Source organism: Cydia fagiglandana, chromosome 9, assembly GCF_963556715.1.
Source record: "Cydia fagiglandana chromosome 9, ilCydFagi1.1, whole genome shotgun sequence".
NCBI lineage: Eukaryota > Metazoa > Arthropoda > Insecta > Lepidoptera > Tortricidae > Cydia > Cydia fagiglandana.
Window position 1 is genome coordinate 1,594,582 of NC_085940.1, and position 21,202 is coordinate 1,615,783.

The window sequence follows — 21,202 nt, forward strand, 5'->3', positions numbered from 1 at the left end:
AGGCGGTTGAATTCGGCGAGCCAAATTGGCGTTTGCGCCCGCAAGTCCTGTTTCGATCGGGCAATTTAATCAGATTGGTGAAAAATTGACTATTCTGGATTTGTTCTGGATACGCCTTGTGTGACAGGCATCGCATGTTGATATTGATAGTGATTTTCATGTTGTCTTTGTCATACAATGTTACATAACGTTATGGAAAAAAAATCTAGGATAATACAACACTTTATTTAAATAATTAACATTAGTTAGGTACATAAACCCTCTGGTTTCCAAGCAGCCGTTTGAATTTGAGCCGTATCACTATACGTTTAAGGTGTTCAGTCGGCAGCAGGTTGTTTCTGGTGGCCGGCCTCGTGTCTCCGGCAGGAGTCCGGGCGGCCGAAGCGCTTGCCGCAGTACTGGCACGAGTAACGCTTCTCCTTTGTGTGCGTGATCATATGTAGTTTGAGGTAACTGCAACAATAATAATGTGTCATTTTTTGTTAATTGGTAATTTTGATAGAACATATTTTTTAATACAGTTGCTCAAAAAGTGCTACTTTACGTAGCTGTTTAGCGTGCGGAAAGTTGGTTATCTCGAACTAGTGCTTTTTACTTTTCCAATTTTTTTAAATTTATATTTGTTCCAATTCACGACTACTTATTGATGAGTGTTAATATTAGTTTCCTTTAAACGTCGTAATCAGCATAAAAACCTACCGTTAATTGTAAGAATACGAAAAATATTACATATTTCATATTTAATTACTTACCTCTTCATCATTATAACACGTTTATTTTTTAATATTCAAATTGAAAATTCCGTTCTTAATAAGTTGACTGAATGGAACGGAATAGCTGCCAAACGCCCATAGATATAATATACTTAAAGACGACGTCTAACCGAGCTGTCACTGTTACCACTTTTGTTTAGTGTACGATTAACAATGTTTTTCTTATTTTTTCGCAACTGTATTAAAAAACGTCGTTCGATACACGTGCGGAAATGTCATTCTTCACTCGTCCCGAGTCTTGCCACTCGCCTGCGGCTCGTGGCAAGATATCTCGGTACTCGTGAAGTAATGACATACCTTCCGCACTAGCATCGAAATGTACTATTTCAAACGCTTCTGGGTATACATCACAATTGGACAGGGGTACAGATGTAGTGTATAATTGTTTTCCATCACATTCTCGGTTCGTATTTGTCATGCTACTTCAGTCAACCTCAGTACTTTTTGTACCGAGCGAGACTTACTGAAATAGCAAGACACGTTCGTAGATTTCCGTGAAAATACGATGCAATAAGCAAAATAATTATGCACTTCATCTGTAGACAAATGGCATGGCCACTATGGAATGGAAGTACAGTCAGCAGCAGAAGTTGCTAAGCGGGCGAGACGTTCAAAATTACCTTGACACGCTCTTATTCTCGTAACAATAAAGTCGCGTCAAGATCATTTTGAACACCTGGCCCGATTAGCAACTTCTGCTGCTGAATGTACATTTGCACATTTTCAAGTTGTAAATAATTCAAGATGGCGGCCATACCCGTTCAGCTTGAAGCTCATGTCGCAGAACTCGCACTTGAACCTCTTGACGTCGCTGTGCACGAGCCGGTGCTTCCGGAGGGAGTTCTTCGTCGCGAACGACACGCCGCACTCCGTGCATTGGTACACTCGCTCGTTGCTGTGCGTGCTGCGGAAGTGAACCTTATGTTTAAATTCGTTAGGTCCAATTTTGAATAATAATTACAGGCTTTTTTAAGGGGATTGCGTTCGATCAAGTGCCAAATGAAAAACGAGCCGGTGCTTCCGGAGGGAGTTCTTCGTCGCGAACAACACGCCGCACTCCGTGCATTGGTACACTCGCTCGTTGCTGTGCGTGCTGCGGAAGTGGACTTTATGTTTAAATTCGTTAGGTCCAATTTTGAATAATAATTACAGACTTTTTTTAGGGAATTGCGTTCGATCAAGTGCCAAATGAAAAAGAACCTTGAGTTAAAGATTTTAGGTAAAATTTAGAATAATAGGTAATACGTTTTTTTTTACAGGGGAAAGAAAGATCGAGTGCGGGTTGCGAAATGCGAAAGTGAACCTTGGATTACAAGTTGTTAGATCGATTTTAGATGAATGCAACTTTTCAAATAAATTTGGCTAGGCGTGGCTCACTTCGCGATTACGTCGCGCCGCTACAAGTACATGCAGCCCACACCGATTTTGGTGTCTAGCCATAGTAGTTGCCGCGCACCGCTACGGAACAGAGGATTTGTTAGAGAGTGAACCTTCTGTACCTAGTACTATTATTTATTCTGTGCTTTGGCAGGGTTTCCTGAGAGTGTTCTTGATAATGTGTATCCTGTGGAATTCAACCTCAAGTTTAAAGTAATTAGGTTGAATTTAGAACAATCAATATGGTTGTTTTTTATGACTAGGCGTCCGTGTGAATATTATTCTTAATTCAAAGTGCGTAAGGTCGAGTTTAGATAATGCAATTGTTTTAGTAAAATTTGTAATACTACTATCATGTCATGGCATGTCTCAGTGCTGCCTGTGGAAGTGAACCTTAAGTCAATAGTCGTTAGGACGATTTTATAATACGTCCTTTTTGCCAAACAGAATGTGGTAACTACTGGGTAATTTTTTTTTATAGTTTTAAAATACTTACCGTAAATGTTCTTGAAGTGTACTTTTGCAGAAGAAAGCCTTAAAGCATAATTCACAGTGATGCTTCCTTTCTTTTTCATGGACTTGCCGACTAAAACAAACAGATATAGTACATTACTTTCTGCTGAAGAACATAGGAAACCTGACAAATATTAAGAAAGTCTTAGATACGGCTTTTGGTACCATATCTCCTTGATAATTTGGCGGTTTTATTTTAATATTGACAAAGACCTTATTAATTCAATATTAAATATTTAAAAAAAACAAAGATGCTGCTGAATAGGTATTAACTATTAAGTAGGTAGTGAATTACATTTTTAGGGTTCCGTACCCAAAGGGTAAAACGGGACCCTATTACTAAGACTTCGCTGTCCGTCCGTCCGTCCGTCCGTCTGTCACCAGGCTGTATCTCACGAACCGTGATATCTAGACAGTTGAAATTTTCACAGATGATGTATTTCTGTTGCCGCTATAACAACAAATACTAAAAACAGAATAAAATAAAGATTTAAATGGGGCTCCCATACAACAAACGTGATTTTTGACCAAAGTTAAGCAACGTCGGGAGTGGTCAGTACTTGGATGGGTGACCGTTTTTTTTGTTTTTTTTTTGCATTATTGTACGGAACCCTTCGTGCGCGAGTCCGACTCGCACTTGCCCGGTTTTTTCAATAATTAATTAAATTAATAATTTATATTAAGTCACATCTTGTGACACTCACATGTGTGTGGAGATATGACCTACTTCTTGTGGCTGGTCATGTCTCATGTGTTGTATCACCGCAGGCTTGCACACGAAGCGGCGCTCGCACGTGGCGCACCCGAAGGGTCAGGCCGATGGGTTGGGTAGACAAGACACTCACATGTGTGTGGAGAGATGACTTTTCGCGCAGAACTTCTTGTGGCAGATCTCGCAGTCGAACGGGGCCTGCAGCGTGTGGCTGGTCATGTGTTGTTCCAGCGCAGGCTTGCACACGAAGCGGCGCTCGCACGTGGCGCACCCGAACGGTCAGGCCGATGGGTTGGGTAGACAAGACACTCACATGTGTGTGGAGAGATGACTTTTCGCGCGGAACTTCTTGTGGCAGATCTCGCAGTCGAACGCGGCCTGCAGTGTGTGGCTGGTCATGTGCTGCTCTAGGGCTGGCTTGCATACGAAGCGGCGCTCGCAAGTGGCGCACCCGAACGGTAAGGCCGATGGGTTATGGACTTGGAGCTTGTGCACTGATAGGTGGACGACCTCTGGAACAATCAGACAAGAGCATAGATACGGGCTATTATATTTAAAATTGTAAACTACCATTTTTTTTAAATGAGAGTTTTATGTTATTTATTTGATGTTAATGTATAGGTATACAAGGTTTTCAATCTTAATACATATAATCAAAGATTTTTATTTTATTTCTATTCTGTTACCATTTTTAATAGACTTTGTAACAGTAAAGGAATGGAAGGAATTAAAAATGTATGGAAATTCCTGGATACTTTTTTCTTCAACAAATAATTAAAATTATTTTTAAGTCCTGAGGCTATGATTATTGAGACCAAAATTAGTTCATTTAGTAAAAATACATATTTTTTTGACTTACTGCTACTGATTTATACTCGTATAATAGAATAATGAGAATACTTAGTTGATCAAGCCATTTAAACTACTCTGAATCATTTCTAGAGCTACTCCATTTACATAAACTGTAGGGTTATCAAAAGTAGCATACCTTTATCACAAATATCACACTTGGCCTTAACACCCAAATGCCTGATCTTATAATGTCTCCGTCGCCCCCCTCTAGTGATGAACATCTTCGGACAAGCCTTGCACTGCAGCATCTGCCTTTTCTCTTTAGGCTGGTGGGTAAGCAAGTGTGCTTTCAGGTCCAGCACCGACATACCACAGTCTTCACATATCTGCCGCCCTTGTATCACATTATCACTACTGGTTGGCTTTTTCATGGGACCGCTACGTTTTTTACGTTTTGGTGCTATAAAACAAACACACAAATTATTTCAGTGTCCAATATTATTGCTAAAAATAAGAACTTATATGGATTTTCACAAGTAAGTAAAAGTAAGGTAGTTTCGGATATAGTAGGGCAAATTTACGTCACTTGCAAACACATTACAATTTACATTAATTTAATTAGCATGTTCAACACACTAAAAGAACCAAGTATAGTAAATGGTGAATTACATTGATTGCCACCACAAACATGTTATGTACTCTTACCTTTTTTTTTAAACCTATCCCAGACATCTTTATATTTAACCTTTTCCATCACAGTTGGTTCTTCAACAGAAAATTCATCTTCCGATGTATCATCATCACTATCATCTGTAATATCTGATGAGTCTTCCTCCTCTATTGCACTTTCTACATCTTCTAACATATTTTCATCCTTAACTTGCATTTCTATTTTAATGCAATTTTCAACTAAACTTGGAGTATATTCATCTTGTTCCAAGAGAATCTTGTGTTCTTGAATTCCTTCGCCACCATGTATAGATAGTTTTTGGTCCTCCAGAGATGAAGCTGGGAGAAGCGATTTCAAATATGCGTCATTTTTCAAAGACTGCGCCTTAAATTTGTAAAAAGATATGATTTTTCCAAAGCAGTTGTCACAAAGATTCGTCGTTATTTTGGAGTCTTGAAAAACCTGTAATTGATATGAAAAATGTTACAAATTGCCGAGTTACGACTTTAAAAAAAGCTAAAACATAACTTACCTTGATATCTAAACAAAACACCATGACATCGTAGGAGTTTTTGTGGTCCTCATTTATGTCTTTTTCCAACTCCGAAATATTCTTATTGGCTGGAGTTTCGAGGCACGTTCTGCACAAATCCATTATGATAATATGATTGTTCAGCAAAAGACAACAACGTTGCGAACGAATGAATTTAATAATAAAGCTCTAGGACTATAAATAAGACAACAAACAAAATTTACGAAAATCTCAAATAACTTCGCTTTATTTGTGTGATGATTTGACACTGACAGCTACATAACACAGAGGTGCATGCGTTTTGTTACTGCATATTAAATGTTTATAAAACCTTGGAATGAATAAAATAATTGCACACGGTGCCTGCTGCCTGTTACCAAGCATTACACTTTAGTGGAGCAGATCGCACGGATCTTCGAGCAACACCGGCTTCCGACACGTCGGAAGGGAGGGGCCCAAGCGATATCTCGCCGTACAAATCTTTCTGCCATTTTTCGCGGGGGGAAAGGTGCACACAGTCGCATTTCTGACACACTTACATACAAAATCCAATCTGTAATGACGACACAAATACATAAAAAATGACACACGTCAAAGACAAATCTTGCAAACCTCGATCTCTTTTTGTGTACGGACGAGTGACTAGTGTCACAACACGCACACTAACACATTTTCGTTGAAGTATGTCATTGTATTCTGAGAGATGTGAAGTCGGATTTGTCGCTCGACCAATCCGCAATTTGTACTGAGCGAGCAAAATCGATAAATCCAACAATTACTTGAGACTAAAATATAATAATTGTATTTAAATGTAATTTAACGAATGATATGTAAAAAAAAATATTACATGTGAAATGTAACACTTTCTTTTTGTAAATTTGATGTCCCCGACCTCTTTTTATAACAAAAAACCGAGCAAACAGGCATTTTTGTGCAGCAGTGTTCACGCGCGCGTCTGGACTCGGTCTAGTGAAAAATCCAAGTGCAACTAGTTTTATTACCCGCGGTAGATTAGATTGACGCGCTAATCTTGTACCTCGGCAGAGGGGAAATAGTGCGAATGCCGCCTCCCTTCCGTGTTGCTCGAAGGCACGGATACTCGTGAAAAAATATCTGGCTAACAGCTTTACCAAGGCAGAGAAGACTAGAATAATTTCCTGTGATAATAATATAAGCTCGGACGGCCAGACCTGACAAAACGTTATCGTTAGGGGCAAATAAAATATAATCACTCGCAGTGCCAAAAATATATATACATGACCTTATAGTCCAAACATTAAGGTTTTAAATTATATCTTTTGACTGTAGTACCTCGGTAAAAATACATAAATTGTTAAATAGGTAAGAAATGAACAACATGTTAATTTATCATGATTTATTTTTAAATTGTTCCGCTATTCTAATTTGAGTCCTACGTCGTGGAGGTAAGGTTTGGTGTGCGTTGTTTCTTGTGCGCGGTGAGCTGGTGCCGGTTGCGGTGGTCGGAGCGGCCGAAGCGCACGCCGCAGAACGCGCACGGGTAGCGCTTCTCCTTCGTGTGACTGACCATGTGGGCCGATAGATACCTGCAACGTACTATAATAGTTCGTTTTTTTTAGCATTAGAAAGAACTTCGCAGAAGTAAGCTTGTGGTTCCAAATCCGGCACTTTTAGCGGTAATAATTTGAAGTAAATTATATGTATTGACCATGCTACATTAGATAATTCAATAATTATTAACAATTAAAGAGCCTGATAAAAACTGCACGCTTGCTTCTGTGGAGTTCTTTCTAATGCTAAAAAAAACGAACTATACTTAGCTGTTTATTATCGTCGACACATCCTGTTTCAACGACGAAAGGGCTATCAATGGTTAATGTGTTGTTCCACAATCTCTCTGCTTTGCCTAAAGGTTGACTGGTAGAGAATGCCTCATGTCATTAAGTCCGCCTTTTGTACTGTAAGGTTTTCTTTTCACTTTCAATAAATCCTCCGAATCGCTAAAATTAAGTGGCAGTGGACAGGGCACATTGGATGTAGAACGGATGGCCATTGTGGCGAAAAGGTTCTCGAGTGGCGACCACGTACCGGAAGGCGCAGCGTGGGTAGACCTCCCACATGGTGGACTGATGACCTGGTAAAGGTAGCGGGAGTCCGCTGGATGGCGTAGGACCGATCATTATGGCACGCTTTGGGGGAGGACTATGTCCAGCAGTGGACGTCCTCTGACTGACGCTGCGTCTTACGTAAGCGAACAACTCGCGTCGCGGCTGGCCCAAGGCGTTCGCGTTCGCAATGAGATCACCCACGTAGGACACTTCTATAGGTATCAAAGGATTGATTCACCCCCCGCCGTATCGCTTCGCTTCGCGTTCGCGTGTTGTTGGCCTACGTAGTACGCTGCGTGATATAATAAATAAACATTAACCCGGGTTTAACGAAGCTCTTGTCACACAGTTTGCAGTGGAACCTCTTCTCGTCGGAGTGGATCAAGCGGTGGCTCTTCAATGTGGAACTCCAGGTGAACGCTTTGCCGCAGTCCTCGCACTTGTATGGCCGCTCTTCTGTGTGGGTCCTGTGAGTCATAGTTAGCTCCTTATGGCGATATTCATAAAGGCGTGTCCAGATGTAGAAAATTTTTCGCTAATCTGATTAAATTGTCCAATTAAATCAGGTCGTGCGGACGCAAACGCCAATTTGACTTCACCTGATTTGATCGGACATTTTAATCAGATTGGCGAAAAAATGTTCTCGTCTGGACACTCTGGACAGACATTAAGTCTAACAAACCGGTGGCAGCGATTTTGATAGCCCAGACGGTGCAAGTGTTATTTTAAACGTCAAACTATTATGATGTTTACTTTTAAGACTTGCACCGTCTAGGCTATCAAAATCGCTGTCAACTTAAATAATATAATTTTGCGAGATTTGGAGTTTTTACGTATATGGAGATGACACCTGGCGGTCTAGCATAAGTTGCGTTCTCGCGCGCGACTCCTAGTAGTATGGACTCGAGCGCGAGAACGCAACTTATGCTAGACCGCCTAGCTGGCATCCTACCCATAGAGTTTGAAAAATACTATAAAGGCGAAGGCGGAATAGAACTGCAGAAAATATTTCGTACCTTAAATGTTCATTAAGTGCAGATTTTCTGAAGAAACCTTTTGAACAAAATTCACATTGGAATTTTCTCTCTTTCTGGTGGACTTGCCGTCTGGAACAAATTAACATTATCAACACATATACAAACAAAAAACCCGAACAAGTGCGAGTCGGACTCGCCCTCTGAGGATCCCGTACCGAGGCACAGAATAAATAATAGTACTAGGTACAGAAGACTCACTCCCTAACAAGACGCGTCTACTATGATCAGCACAAATATGGCCGCTAGGTGGCGACAGCGCCACGCGCGGCTTATGGCAAACCCCAAAATTGGGGCCGAATGGATGCACTTTTAGCTACCTGTAGCAAAGCGACGAAATCGCGGAGTGAGACAACGCCTGTCCGAGGTGTTGTAAAACTCACATGACAATGGCAATGGGGGATCCAGATGCGGGCCGTGACTAAGTAACTGGCGATCGACCCCACTCCCTGACTTTACCTATAGTCAGGTGACCCCCCCTGACTATAAAGCTGGTCCGCCCTTGCACATATCTCACATTCACGTACCTATTATTATAGTGGCCTGGTCTTTATTCGAAAAGTCTTCTAGAAATCGATTATCGCTCATGTCGTCTCGGATATAGGTATATTTGGTATCAGTGCATACCAAATATACCTATATAGTGCAGTGGTGGTATGTCCTGAACACAAATAATATATATGAGATGACAAGCGCGAAACTGGTGGGGGTAGTTGCTGTGACGTCATAAAGTCGGCAGTACCAAGTGAAGTGAAAACCACATAGGCTCAAGGTAAATTGAAAAATAAAACTCACATATGCCTCGACACGAAAGGCTTGGAGCGGAACTTCTTCTGACAGACATCGCACTCAAACGCGTGGTCCTGCGTATGCGAGGTCATGTGTGTGGCGAGCGCCGTCCGCGAGAGGAAGCGCCGCCCGCACGACGCGCAGCCGTACCGGAGGGCGGTTTGGTTGTGGACCAGCAATCTGTGCGATGACAGGTTTGTTACCTCTGGAACACACAATATAAAACAAATATTTCTCTTTAACCTTTTTTTTACATTTTCATTAATTTTAATAATTAACGAATCCAAGAAACCAGTTACAGATAAAATGAACAGAAAGGGTTTGTTAGTTAATAGCTGGGTCCACACAGAGCGGTATGCTCGCCAGTGTAGACTTGCCTCGCGCGCATCGCCTCGGCCGAGTGTAGACGACTGGCCGTTTTATGCTCAAGGAAATTGCCTCGTGCGTATGTTCGCCTTGTGTGGACCCGGCTAATACTGTGATTCTAGGTCTAGGGTCCCACAGATACAATACTTGTTGCTTGGATTATTGAAAGTATAAATTTCATTCTTATAAAGTCTTCTCTTCTTCTCCCTTGCTCCATCCCACTTTAAGTGGGGTCGGCTCTCCTAATTACTTTGCGCCACGAGATTCTGTCGAGGGTTGTCGGGTCGGGTAAATCGTTTTTCTTAAGTAATTGGGTCATGCTGGTCCACCATGCAGTCGGCGGGCGTCCCTGGCCTCTCTGTTTCTCCGGCAGGTTCAGAGCCTTCTTGGCAACGTACTCTTCGCCCCTTCGCATCACGTGCCCGTACCATCTGAGTCGGTGCTCTGTTAGTTTTTCAGGTATAGGGGCTACCTTGAAGCTGCCACGAATGTACTCGCTTCAGACTTTATCGAGCCGTGTAACCCCTCCAGACTACCTTAGCATCTTCATTTCGGCTGTATGGAGTTTTTGCACGTTGGTTTCTTTGATAGGCCAGCACTCCGATCCATATAGTAGCGCTGGTCTAACAGCCATCTTGTAGACCTTTCCTTTAGTTCGAACGGGCATGCGAGTGTCACACAGTACTCCAGACAGCGAGCGCCACTTTTGCCAGCCAACATTTACTCGGTGCGCTACATCTTCCTCTATCTTTCCATCTTCTGAGATAACCGACCCCAAGTACTTGAAATGTGTAACTTTTGGCACCGGTTTCATGTCGGGGTAGCAGATAGTTGGTTGTTGGTTTCTGCCCGTGAACCTGCAATGCAAGTGTTCGGTTTTGATTCGACTGACTTTGAGACCCGCTTGTTCTAGGGCGTTAACCCAGAGATGTAGAGTATCCTGCATTTCGCTTGCTGTGTTAGCCACGAGCACTATGTCGTCCGCGTACAGGAGATTCATTGGCAATGGGGCTTGGATTTCTTTGGTTATAAGATCCATGACCAAGTTGAAGAGTAGCGGACTAATTGCCGAACCTTGGTGAACCCCTACTCCTACCTCGAACGCTTCGCTTAGGCCTGCTGGGCTTTTCACTCTCGTGAATGAATTGTGATACATGTCCTGTATAAGTTGTATGTAAATTTCAGGCAGGTGTTGTGCCCTAAGCGCCTGCCATACAATTCTACGCGGTACCCGGTCGAAAGCTTTTTCCAGATCAATAAATATAAAATGTAGATCTTCTTTATTTAAGCGGTACTTGTCGGTTATTATTCGGACAGCTTGTATGGCGTCGGTGGTGGATTTTGAGGGTGTAAATCCAAACTGGTTCGGAGATATTGACGTAAGTGATTGAATACGGTTGTTTAAAATGCGTTCCCAGATCTTGAGTGTATGAGACGTCAATTTGATGCCCCTGTAATTTCCACAATCCGTTACGTCTCCCTTATTTTTATAGAAGGGAATTAAGTGACTAAGACGCCACGAGTTTGGTATCATTTTTGTTTTAAGGATGAGATTGAAGAGTCTAGTAAGCCATTCCAATCCTATAGGCCCGAGTAACTTCCATATTTCTGCCGGGATCTCATCTGGACCAGTAGCTTTATTCTTCTTCATCTTTCTTACATTCACTTTAACTTCATTGATACCAATCTCCTGTATAGGTCCTTGGGTTGGCGGAAGGGGATGTATCGTTTGGCTCGGAAACTCTTGATTCATTAAATCCTTGTAGTATTCATACCATCTTATTGTTATGTCTTTATTAGATGTAAGTAACGTTTTGTCATTGTTTCTGATAAACTTATTCCTTTTAATATCTTGCGTTGATTTGTGCCTCGATTTAGCAATTTTGAAAATTTCAGTATCGGAATCTGCTTTCTCCAGTTTGGTGTACAATTTTTCTCTTGTGTTAGCTCTTGCCTGCGCCACCATTTTCTTTGCTTTCATTTTTGCGTCTTTATACTTATTAAGGTCACCTTCACACTGTGTTTCCTGCCACTTTTTAAAAGAGTTCTTTTTGTCCACTATACTTGTCTTGACTTCTTGATTCCACCAGGATGGATCTTTTCCTATGCTCAAACCTCCTTTAGTAACTCCTAGTCGGCTGCGTGCCTGACTCTGGCAGAAATTTTCAAAGCTTGACCACATTTGTTCAGCATTGTTGTAAGTATTACTCATATCCTTTGTCAAGTAGTTACTCAGATCTTCTATGAGTGCATTTCCTTTAAAGCCAGTAAGTTCTCTCCATTTGATTCTGGGTGTTTTGTCTCTTGTTTCCTTAATAGGCTTAGGCAATGAGTAGACTCCCACTAGGATCCTATGCTGAGAGGTCAGAGCTTCTCCTGGGATTACTTTGCAGTCCTTGAAGCTCTTCTTTAATTTGCTGTCAGCTATGATAAAGTCTATTTGTGTCTTTTTCCCGCCACTGCTGTAGGTTATCAAGTGATCCGGTTTCTTTTGGAAGCTCGTGTTGACTATGAACATGTTATGTCTTGAGGCAAAACCCATATCCAAAACCTCCATGGACCAGTCTATACGTTAAGGTGGAGCTTCCTACGTGGCCGTTCAGATCCCCCATGACAAATTTTGTCTCCTCTGATGGTATTTTTAGCAACATTTCATCTAGGTCATCCCAGAATGCCTCTTTCTCCTGGTCTTTACAACCCACTTGGGGCGCATATGCACAAATGATGTTCATAATTGGCTGATGATCTAGTGCCAACTTAACAGCGATGAGGCAGTCTGTAATCCTGTCTATGTTTACAATTCTGTCTTTTAGGTGATGATCGAGTATGATGCCGACTCCGTTGTGTTTATTATCCGTTCCATAATAGACCAGCTGGTACCCTAAGCCTAGGTCCCTGGACTTCGATCCCTTCCAACGCGTCTCCTGAATGCAGCACACGTTTATATTTCGACGTTTCAGTGTTTCATTCTTATAAAGTAAAATATAAAAATAAAAATTAATTATTATGAAAATATGTTTTACCTTTTTAAATACCTTTTGACTGTCAATGACACGCGCGGCAACAGACCAATATCAACCCTTGTGCATTCCTACAATGTCAACGATGACGCGAAAGCTTGAAAGTGACCAAATGTAGCTTTTGCATTGAACAAGCCTAGAATATAATTTAGAAATAAAGTCAAAAATTTCTATTCTACATTTACCTTTACCACAGATTTCACATTTGAACTTTAAACCTAAATGTGTAGTTTTGTAGTGATATTTCCGACCCCTCACGGTGAATAAGAGCTTAGGGCAGCCTGGCACCTTGCAGGGATACATCTTCCGCTCATCTTTAGGCTTGTGAAGGACCGAGTGCTGCTTGAGGTTACGGACTGGTTTGCCACATTCCTCACACATTTGGTACTCTGGTTTAGATTTAGGTGGACGTCCACGTTTTTTACTTACTGTTAACAAATAAAAAAATTGTAACTAAATTTACATGTATAAAAACATTTAGACAATAATATACTTGTCCAGATAATATAGAAATCTTTTATTAAAAATGTACCCAATGATTTATAATATTCAGTAAAGTATAGTAAAATGATGTTTCTTCTTACTTTTTACTCTACTTTTTTGTTTGCTCTTTTCAATTTTTATTTTTTTGACTACACTCAGTGGCTCTTTGTCTGACTCTATGTCTTCCAATGTGTCATCCTGAGCTTCTATTTTAATGTCTTCTAATTGCTCTTCATTCTTGATATCTTCATTTCCAAATTTGATTTCATTTTTCACATCTATTTCTGCTCTGTCCTCTTCAAATATACAAGAACCATATTCGTCAGCTTCCAAGGGGTTTTCATGTTTTATTCCATTTTCATCAACATACACTGATAGTTTTTGAGCCTCATCCGATATGACTGGGTTTAAAGATTTCAAGTAGGCATCATTTTTTAAAGATAGAACCTTAAACTTGTAAAACGAAATTATTTTTCTGTAGCAGGTATTACATAGATTCGTTGTAATTTTTGAGTCCTGTGTTACCTGTGAACGAAGTGGATCATGTATTAAATGTTAATACGTTTATAATAAACTCCCACACGCTTATAATTACCTCAATATCTAAACAAAACACCATGATTTCGAAGTAGTTTTTGTTGTCAACATTTATACCCCTTTCCAGGTCCAACATAGCCTTATTGGCAGGAGTTTTAAGACAGGTTCTACACAAATCCATTATGAAAACTTTAATTCCGAGTATTTAAGCAAGAAGAAACGCATAATCCTGGAAATACTGAATATTTAAACTATGTTGTGTGTACAGGCAATAATAATAATATTGATATGACATTGACAGTAGCTGTCTCCGGTACATAGACTTATAATAATAGACATAATATATATATAGACGGTGTCTCAGCGAGCTGTCACTGTTGCCACTTTTGTTTAGTGTACGATTAACAATGAGGCCCACGTTGCTGTAGCCATGTCGATAAAGTCATATCGATAAACTATCGACATTTCTTGCAATTTTAATTTTACTTCAAAGGCTTAACGATACCTAAAATGACCAAAAACGCTTTTATGCTTTATTGTGGTTATCAGATCACAATTTTATAGTCACGCCCCAGCAGGGAACCAAGGGAAAGTTCAGATATTTAATTAAAATACATAAATACCTCCTAAAATAGGTGTTACGCAATAATTGAATTATATTATTATATTATAATATATTCATTATCCATTAGCATTTCAATTATGTTTATGTTTAACGAAGATATTGAAGCTTCAATTAATCGCTATTTCGTTCCGCTGTGTAGCGTTTATCGATATATAACATGATTAAAATCGACTTTTCACATCCCTAAAAGAGCACACATATACGCTTTTACGCACACATACACAGCCTGGGCGCATCAAGAAAGGCAACACTTGATTTGAAGTCCACCTTGTCAACAGTATGGTTGTCCTTTTTTGACAAACGGCATTTTAAAAGAGCGAGGAGAGAGAAATGATACTAGTTGCTGCGTCGTGAAAGAGAACAGAAAAGGTTGGGCCCTTGCTTATAATATATCTCCGGTACGTATCACTGCGTTTCGATACTGCTTATTTTCTTAACAAGTGGGCTGCGGCAAGATGTCGCCTTTCTTAAACATACTGCTCGCGTAGAATAGCACAGCGACTTGCATATACTCAAAGAGTAGAGTTACTTAGACCAAAAAACGTCTGCACCGATTTTGATAGCCCATGCAGTGCAAGTGTTATTTATACGTGATAATTTCATAGGTGTTTGACGTTTATAATAAGACTTACACTGCGTGGTCTATCAAAATCGCTGCAGACTTTTCTTGGTCTAACCTATCAAAATCGCTGTAGACTGTTCTAGGTCTGACTCTAGTATTCTTGAGCATATTACTTGCGCAAGTATCCCACGCCGTTACTTGCTCCAGCGACTTGTATCTTGTATTGTGCGCAAGCATAAAGTTAATTCCAATTTTCAGTACGAGTGTCGTTGCGCAATTATTACATTTAAGCGTGCTCGTACGAGTAAGTACGTACTTTTATCGGCATTCAAGCGATTAGCCATGTGCTTAAAGTCTGTCTTCAACCATCGAGTCAAAATCAAGTCTTTCAGGCCGTAAATAGTTTCTCCAGTCTTTGATCAGTTTGCTGAGCACACTGTATTTTTAAGATTATAATTATAAGTTCTATCATTTCACTGAAAATTTTAACATTTCTCGGTGGTAACAATATAAAAAAGAAATGTTTGAGCGTAGAAAATATAATTCAAATTAATTAAGTGGTATTAAGGATATTAAAATTGTACATGTAGTTCTATTATACCTAACTTAATATTTTACTAATGTTACTAATAAATGAATACAATTATTTCAACTCTGCTTATTTGTATAACAACATTAACAACCGCTGTCCGAATTTGAGCCTTGACGCGTTGTAATAGGGTCAGTCAGTCGGCTGCACGCTTTTCTAGTGTTCAGTGCTCACTGGGTTGTGGGGTTCGAAGGAGTTTCAACCTTCTTCCTTGGAGATAAGATGTTCAATCTTTTGACACGTTTTGTTTTTTCTGGTGCGCGGTGAACTCGTGACGTTTGCGGTGGTCGGAGCGTTTAAAGGACATACTGCAGTGATCGCACGGGTAGGGTTTCTCCGTTGTGTGGGACACCATGTGCGATTTAAGGTCCCTGGAACAAACCAGCTTATTTTATATACATACAAAATAGATGCACTTTCAAGAAAAGATAAAGTTGCGTGTATATAATTAACATAATCTTTCCTTGCATGAAGCAATAAAATTTTGTCCAAGAGACAAATTAGACCATTAGTTATATATTTTGGGATAATCGCTATGTGGAATATGTGAATATTATGGTATGCCATAACCTGTAAAGCTGTGGACTGAACGTACGGGGCGAGCGGCAAATCGAGGGCGTTCATACATTTGTTTGAGCGCGATGTACGAATGCGAACTACTTTGATTTGCCTTTAAGACTTGATATAAAGTCAGTACATTTCGTGCCCCAAACGCCACGACTTGATATGTTATTATAAATAAATAATCATCTTGTTTGGTAAGCACTTCCCTACTTACACACTGATCTACAAAACGTGCATACCTAAGATACAAGTAAATGTTTACTTAGTTTAGGTATTGTTCAAATTTCCATTAGAGACAGGAAATACACATTTGTATCGGTATTAATGGTGTTAAATTGATCTGTACCTATCTTAACCTGAATCCATGAATGAACTAGTATTTAAGTATAATTGTATAATTACCATTGTATAAATCAAATTAGCATAAGTTTTAATGAATAAATATTATCTTATCTTATACTGGTTGTTTACGTGCAATATTGCGAGATAATTATGTTTTGAATATCATGACATTTTATTTTATTTCATTGACATGGCGGCGACAAGGATTAATCCGCGGCCTAAATAAATACCTCTTATTGATTTCGAGCACATCGGTCCCTGGTTACGATCAAGTACCTACGGCTTTGCAAAAAAGAGTAGACATTAATAAGTGGCAACACTGTAGTGTCGTCCCTTTCAAACCAATATATATAAGATAACGGGACGACACTACAGTGTTGCCACCTTACCCATCTTACCCCGTATTCCTAAAGCTTTTGTCGCACAGTTGGCAGTGGATCTTCTTCTCGTCCGAGTGTATCAAGCGATGTTTCTTCCACGCGGAACTCCCGGTGAACGCTCTGCCGCAATCTTCGCACTTGTATGGCCGCTCATATGTGTGGATTCTGTGAGTCATAGTTAGCTTCTAATGGCGTTATCATGGTATAATAATATACTCCGCCTGGTACTCTCTTCCGACCACGTGACTGACACAAGGCTACGTCATCATGCGACAGCGCTATGTAAGTATGCAATAGCGCTATATAAAGTGGCAATGTTATTGTGACGTAGGCTTGTGTCATTCTGGGAAGAGAAGACCATGTTTTATTAGACTATGGGCGTTATTCATAAATGTTTGTCGAGTATAACAAACCATTGGAACTTGGCAGTGATTTTGATTATGATAGCCCAGACGGTGCAAGTGTTATTCGTTAAACGTCAAACTGTTATGAAATTATGATGTTTACTTTTAACACTTGCACCGTTTGGACTATCAAAATCGCTGTCAACTTAAATAATACCATAATAGATAATTTGGTGTTTTTAGGTTATAAATTAGGTATGCAGAAGACACCTGTCACCCTGCCCATCGATTTTGAAAAATACTATATAGGCGAAGGTGGAAGGCGTATACAGATTAGTAAATTTTTCGCCAATCTGATTAAATTGCCCGATCGAATCAGGAGGTGCGGACGCAAACGCCAATTCGCCTCGCCGAATTCAACCGCCGATAATGATCGATATTACCAATAAAATGAGGTGCGGACGCAAGAATACTAATTTGTGAGGCCAGTATTTTCGTACTGGGGCATTTTTTCAATTTAGAGGGCTCTAAATCACCATAAATCTAAAATTGGAAATTGACGCCAATTTCATTTCTGATCAAATCGACCGATTTGATCAGTCCCGTCTGGATACCGCTGGAATAGGTGTGCAGAGAACATTTCGTACCTTAAATGTTCATTAAGGAGAGCTTTACTGAAGAAAGCCTTTGAACAAAATTCACATTGGTAATTTCTCTCTTTCTCATGGACCTGCCGTCTGGAACAAACATAGACAACCCATATATAAATAAATAAAAAACCCGACCAAGTGCGAGTCGGACTCGCCCACTGAGGATACCGTACCGACGTGTTGTAAAACTCACATATACAACGGGGGATCCAGGGGACTGGGTATAGTGTTGTGGATAACGCTCATTTCGAGGCTTAAAGACGAACCCTTAAGCCCCCCTTGCACCATCCCACTAACCCGGAGTTAACCAGGTAAACCGTTAACCCACTGTCAAATTGTACAGGTAACCATCGTAACTCGAGGCTTAACTGGTTAACCCTGGGTTAGTGGGATGGTGCAAGTGGCCCTAAGACTAACCCCCTTATTCATAAACGCGCTATAAACCTGGATTAGCTAATAATCGTTTGTCTTTATCTGTCATTTTGACGTATGTATTTGTAAGAAAGGGACAAAACATTATTTAACTAAATCAGGCCCGTAAAGTTTTATGAATAAGGGGGTATGACTCGAGGCTACCTACGAGACGATTTCGTACATCCATATGCATAAATTTATAGACTTACGAGTCTTGAGGGCTAGAATCTTTAGCCTAAAAATAAGCGTTATTCACAACACTGGGACTGGGCCCTGGCTGGGGTCTAGGACAACCATACGACAACAGTAGATATTTTTGTAACTGGCGACTCACTTTATATTCCTTTCTTAAAGCTCGATTCGCCCTTGCATATATGTATTTCACATACCTTTTATTATTTACATATTTGCATGAAGCCTATGTGGTTTTCACATAGGCTTAAGCTTAAGGTATTTTATTAAAAAGTAACACTCACATATGCGTCAACACATAATGCTTGGAGCGGAATTTCTTCTGACAGACATGGCACTCAAACGCATGGATCTCTGTGTGCGAGATCATGTGCGCGGCGAGCATCGACCGCGAGATGAAGCGGCGGCCACACGTCGGGCAACCGTGCGGGAGTGCGGTTTGGTTGTGGGCGCGCAATTTGTGCGCTTTCAAGTGTGTTACCTCTGGAACACAGGATATAATACAAATATTTCTCATTACACTTGTATTTTGGTCCATTAATTTCTTTAATTATATTAATGGATGACAACTGAATCCAAAAACCCGGTTAAACATAAAATGATGGACCAGCAAGAAGAGATTGTTAGTTATTAATGTGATTCTAGGTAGAGTAGAGCTGCCTTGTCAAACCTAAATGATGTGTGTTCTTTCATGTTTTATGTTTCTTTTTGTACAATAAAGTATGTATTTTACTACTACTACTACTACTAAATGTTTTATTGATCTGAATCTGTGCCGTGTCAGTGTCCTACAGATACAATACTTGTGGCTTGGATTATTGAAATAGCGCCATTTAGTCCATTTATGATTTTCATTATTATGAAAATATAAGACACCCTTTGACCCCCAAAGATGTCAATGACATGTGTGGCATCATACCAATATCAACCTTAATGCATTCCTATAAAGTCCACAATGACGCGAAAGCTTGAGTGACTAAATGTAACTTTTGCATTGAACAAACATGGAATATAATTGTCAGGAAATAAAGTCAAAAATTTTAAAGTTTACACTTACCTTTACTACAGATTTCACATTTAACCTTTAAACCTAAATGTATACTTTTGTAGTGATATGACCGACCCCTCACGGTGAAAAAGAGCTTAGGGCAGCCTGGCACCTTGCAGGGATACATCTTCCGCTCATCTTTAGGCTTGTGGAGGACCGAGTGCCGCTTGAGGTCACGGACCAGTTTGCCACATTCCCCGCAGATTTGGTACTCTGGTTTAGATTCAGGTTTTTTACTTACTGGTAAAAAACAAAAATATGGTTACATAATTTACATATAAAAAAATATTTTAGGCAATTTACTATAGTTCATTTTTTTAGCATTAGAAATAAGGTAAACAATCTTGATGTGTCTTTTAATTGAAAAACACATTTTAAAAATAAGTAACAGCAAATATGTAACAATTATTAATCTAATACGATTATTTATATTCTTCTGCTTTCATAAGTAATAGTTACTGATTTTTAAAAAGCATCTTTCAACTAAACAACATGTCAAGATCAAAATATCCACAACATATGACATGTCAAGATTATATATAAAAGATGTCCTTCTTTCAAGTTCTTTCTAATGCTAAAAAACGAACAGTAGTACAGATAATTTAGGTATTAAATAGAAATATTTTTTTCAAAATGTACCCAATGATTTAATAATGCTCAGTAAAGGGTAATAAAATGATGTTACTTCTTACTGTTTACTGTACTTTGGCTGGTATTTTCATTTTTTATTTTTTTAACCACACTCCATGGCTGTGTGTCCGACTCTATATCTTCCAATGTGTCATCCTGAGCTTCCATTTCAATGTCTTCTAATTGCTCTTCATTCTTAACATCTTCATTTCCAAATTTGACTTCATTTTTCACTTCTATTTCTATTTTTATTTCTGCGCTGTACTCTTCAACGATACAATTATTATAGTCATCAGTTTCCAAGGGTTTCTCCTGTTTTATTCCATTTTCATTAACATACACTGATAGTTTATGATCCTCATCCGATATGACTGGGTTCAAAGATTTCAAGTAGGCATCATTTTTTAAAGATAGAGCCTTAAACTCGTAAAACGAAATTATTTTTCTGTAGCAGGTATTACATAGATTCGTTGTAATTTTTGAGTCTTGTGCTACCTGTGAACGAAGTGAAATAATATGTAGTAATGTTAATGTCGGCGGCCGATCGGAAGATCAGGCATGTCGTGAAATTCCTACGCATATGAAACGTGAAAATCTTTGACTCGTTCCCGCGGAGCTCCTATTTCTGGGCACTTTGCCCTTCGGGCATCTGAAGCAACCTAACGAACCTATCCTGCCTATATATTGGTTTAATGTGATTATCGTCAAAACTGTACACAGGAACATTACGATCTGCCTGATCTTACGATCGGCCGCCGACATTAATACGTCTATAATAAACTCCCACACGCCACACGCTTATATTTACCTCAATATCTAAACAAAACGCCATGATTTCGAAGTAGTTTTTGTTGTCAACATTTATATCCCTTTCCAGGTCCAACATAGTCTTATTGGCCGGAGTTATAAGACAGGTTCTACACAAATCCATTATGAAAAGTTGAAAACTTTAATTCCAAGTATTTAAGCAAGAAGAAAATATTTATTTGACATTGACAGCAGCTGTCTCCGGCACGTATCATTGCGTTTCGATACTGCTTACACTCTTAACAGGTTCGACCATAGGGTTCGACGCGACATTTTATAAAGCTACAAGTTACAATTTACAAGCGGAAGTCTCGTTCTAACACATAAGCTTAGAAAGAGACTTCCGCTTGTAAATTGTAGCTTTATAAAA

At 39.7% G+C, this 21,202-nt stretch overlaps 4 protein-coding genes across 5 annotated transcripts in view; 1 reads left to right on the forward strand and 3 right to left on the reverse strand.

Annotated features, from left to right (window-relative positions):
• Positions 1-21,202, forward strand: part of LOC134667153 (zinc finger protein ZFP2-like) — a 167,709-nt gene that overhangs the window by 117,979 nt on the left and 28,528 nt on the right. The window lies entirely within an intron of this gene.
• LOC134667166 (zinc finger protein 729-like) lies at positions 259-5,620 on the reverse strand. The gene is made up of 7 exons (XM_063524479.1): positions 5,370-5,620; positions 4,873-5,299; positions 4,364-4,627; positions 3,689-3,887; positions 2,647-2,736; positions 1,531-1,677; positions 259-453 (listed from the first exon to the last, which is right to left on the reverse strand). The coding sequence occupies exons 1-7, from the start codon at positions 5,490-5,492 to the stop codon at positions 318-320; spliced, it is 1,386 nt and encodes a 461-aa protein (XP_063380549.1). The 5' UTR covers positions 5,493-5,620; the 3' UTR covers positions 259-317.
• Positions 6,732-13,956, reverse strand: LOC134667167 (zinc finger protein 493-like). 2 transcript variants are annotated; one of them, XM_063524481.1, is made up of 7 exons: positions 13,744-13,956; positions 13,262-13,673; positions 12,851-13,093; positions 9,286-9,484; positions 8,473-8,562; positions 7,777-7,923; positions 6,732-6,934 (listed from the first exon to the last, which is right to left on the reverse strand). In XM_063524481.1, exons 1-7 carry the CDS (start codon positions 13,864-13,866, stop codon positions 6,781-6,783), a joined length of 1,368 nt encoding a protein of 455 aa, XP_063380551.1. In that variant the 5' UTR covers positions 13,867-13,956; the 3' UTR covers positions 6,732-6,780. The 2 variants fall into 2 exon arrangements, with proteins under 2 accessions (XP_063380551.1, XP_063380550.1); XM_063524480.1 differs by having other exon boundaries at positions 13,250-13,673.
• On the reverse strand, positions 15,396-20,979 carry LOC134667172 (zinc finger protein 98-like). The gene is made up of 7 exons (XM_063524486.1): positions 20,834-20,979; positions 20,088-20,520; positions 19,405-19,635; positions 18,632-18,830; positions 17,739-17,828; positions 16,766-16,912; positions 15,396-15,832 (listed from the first exon to the last, which is right to left on the reverse strand). The coding sequence occupies exons 1-7, from the start codon at positions 20,954-20,956 to the stop codon at positions 15,688-15,690; spliced, it is 1,368 nt and encodes a 455-aa protein (XP_063380556.1). The 5' UTR covers positions 20,957-20,979; the 3' UTR covers positions 15,396-15,687.

Bases quoted from the DNA above. Each gene is read 5' to 3' on its own strand.
- LOC134667167 (XM_063524480.1), bottom strand. From the start codon at position 13,866: ATGGATTTGTGTAGAACCTGTCTTAAAACTCCTGCCAATAAGGCTATG. The intron at 13,674-13,743 runs GTAATTATAAGC...CTTCGTTCACAG, and splicing joins TGTTTTGTTTAGATATTGAG to GTAACACAGGACTCAAAAAT. The intron at 8,563-9,285 runs GTGAGTTTTATT...AATTTGTTCCAG, and splicing joins CCTTTCGTGTCGAGGCATAT to ACGGCAAGTCCACCAGAAAG.
- LOC134667172 (XM_063524486.1), bottom strand. From the start codon at position 20,956: ATGGATTTGTGTAGAACCTGTCTTATAACTCCGGCCAATAAGACTATG. The intron at 16,913-17,738 runs GTACGAAATGTT...TATGACTCACAG, and splicing joins CTCCTTAATGAACATTTAAG to AATCCACACATATGAGCGGC. The intron at 15,833-16,765 runs GTAAGATGGGTA...GGTTTGTTCCAG, and splicing joins AAAAGCTTTAGGAATACGGG to GGACCTTAAATCGCACATGG.
- LOC134667166 (XM_063524479.1), bottom strand. From the start codon at position 5,492: ATGGATTTGTGCAGAACGTGCCTCGAAACTCCAGCCAATAAGAATATT. The intron at 4,628-4,872 runs GTAAGAGTACAT...TTTGTTTTATAG, and splicing joins GGATAGGTTTAAAAAAAAAG to CACCAAAACGTAAAAAACGT. The intron at 454-1,530 runs GTATGGCCGCCA...TTATTGTTGCAG, and splicing joins ATGAGCTTCAAGCTGAACGG to TTACCTCAAACTACATATGA.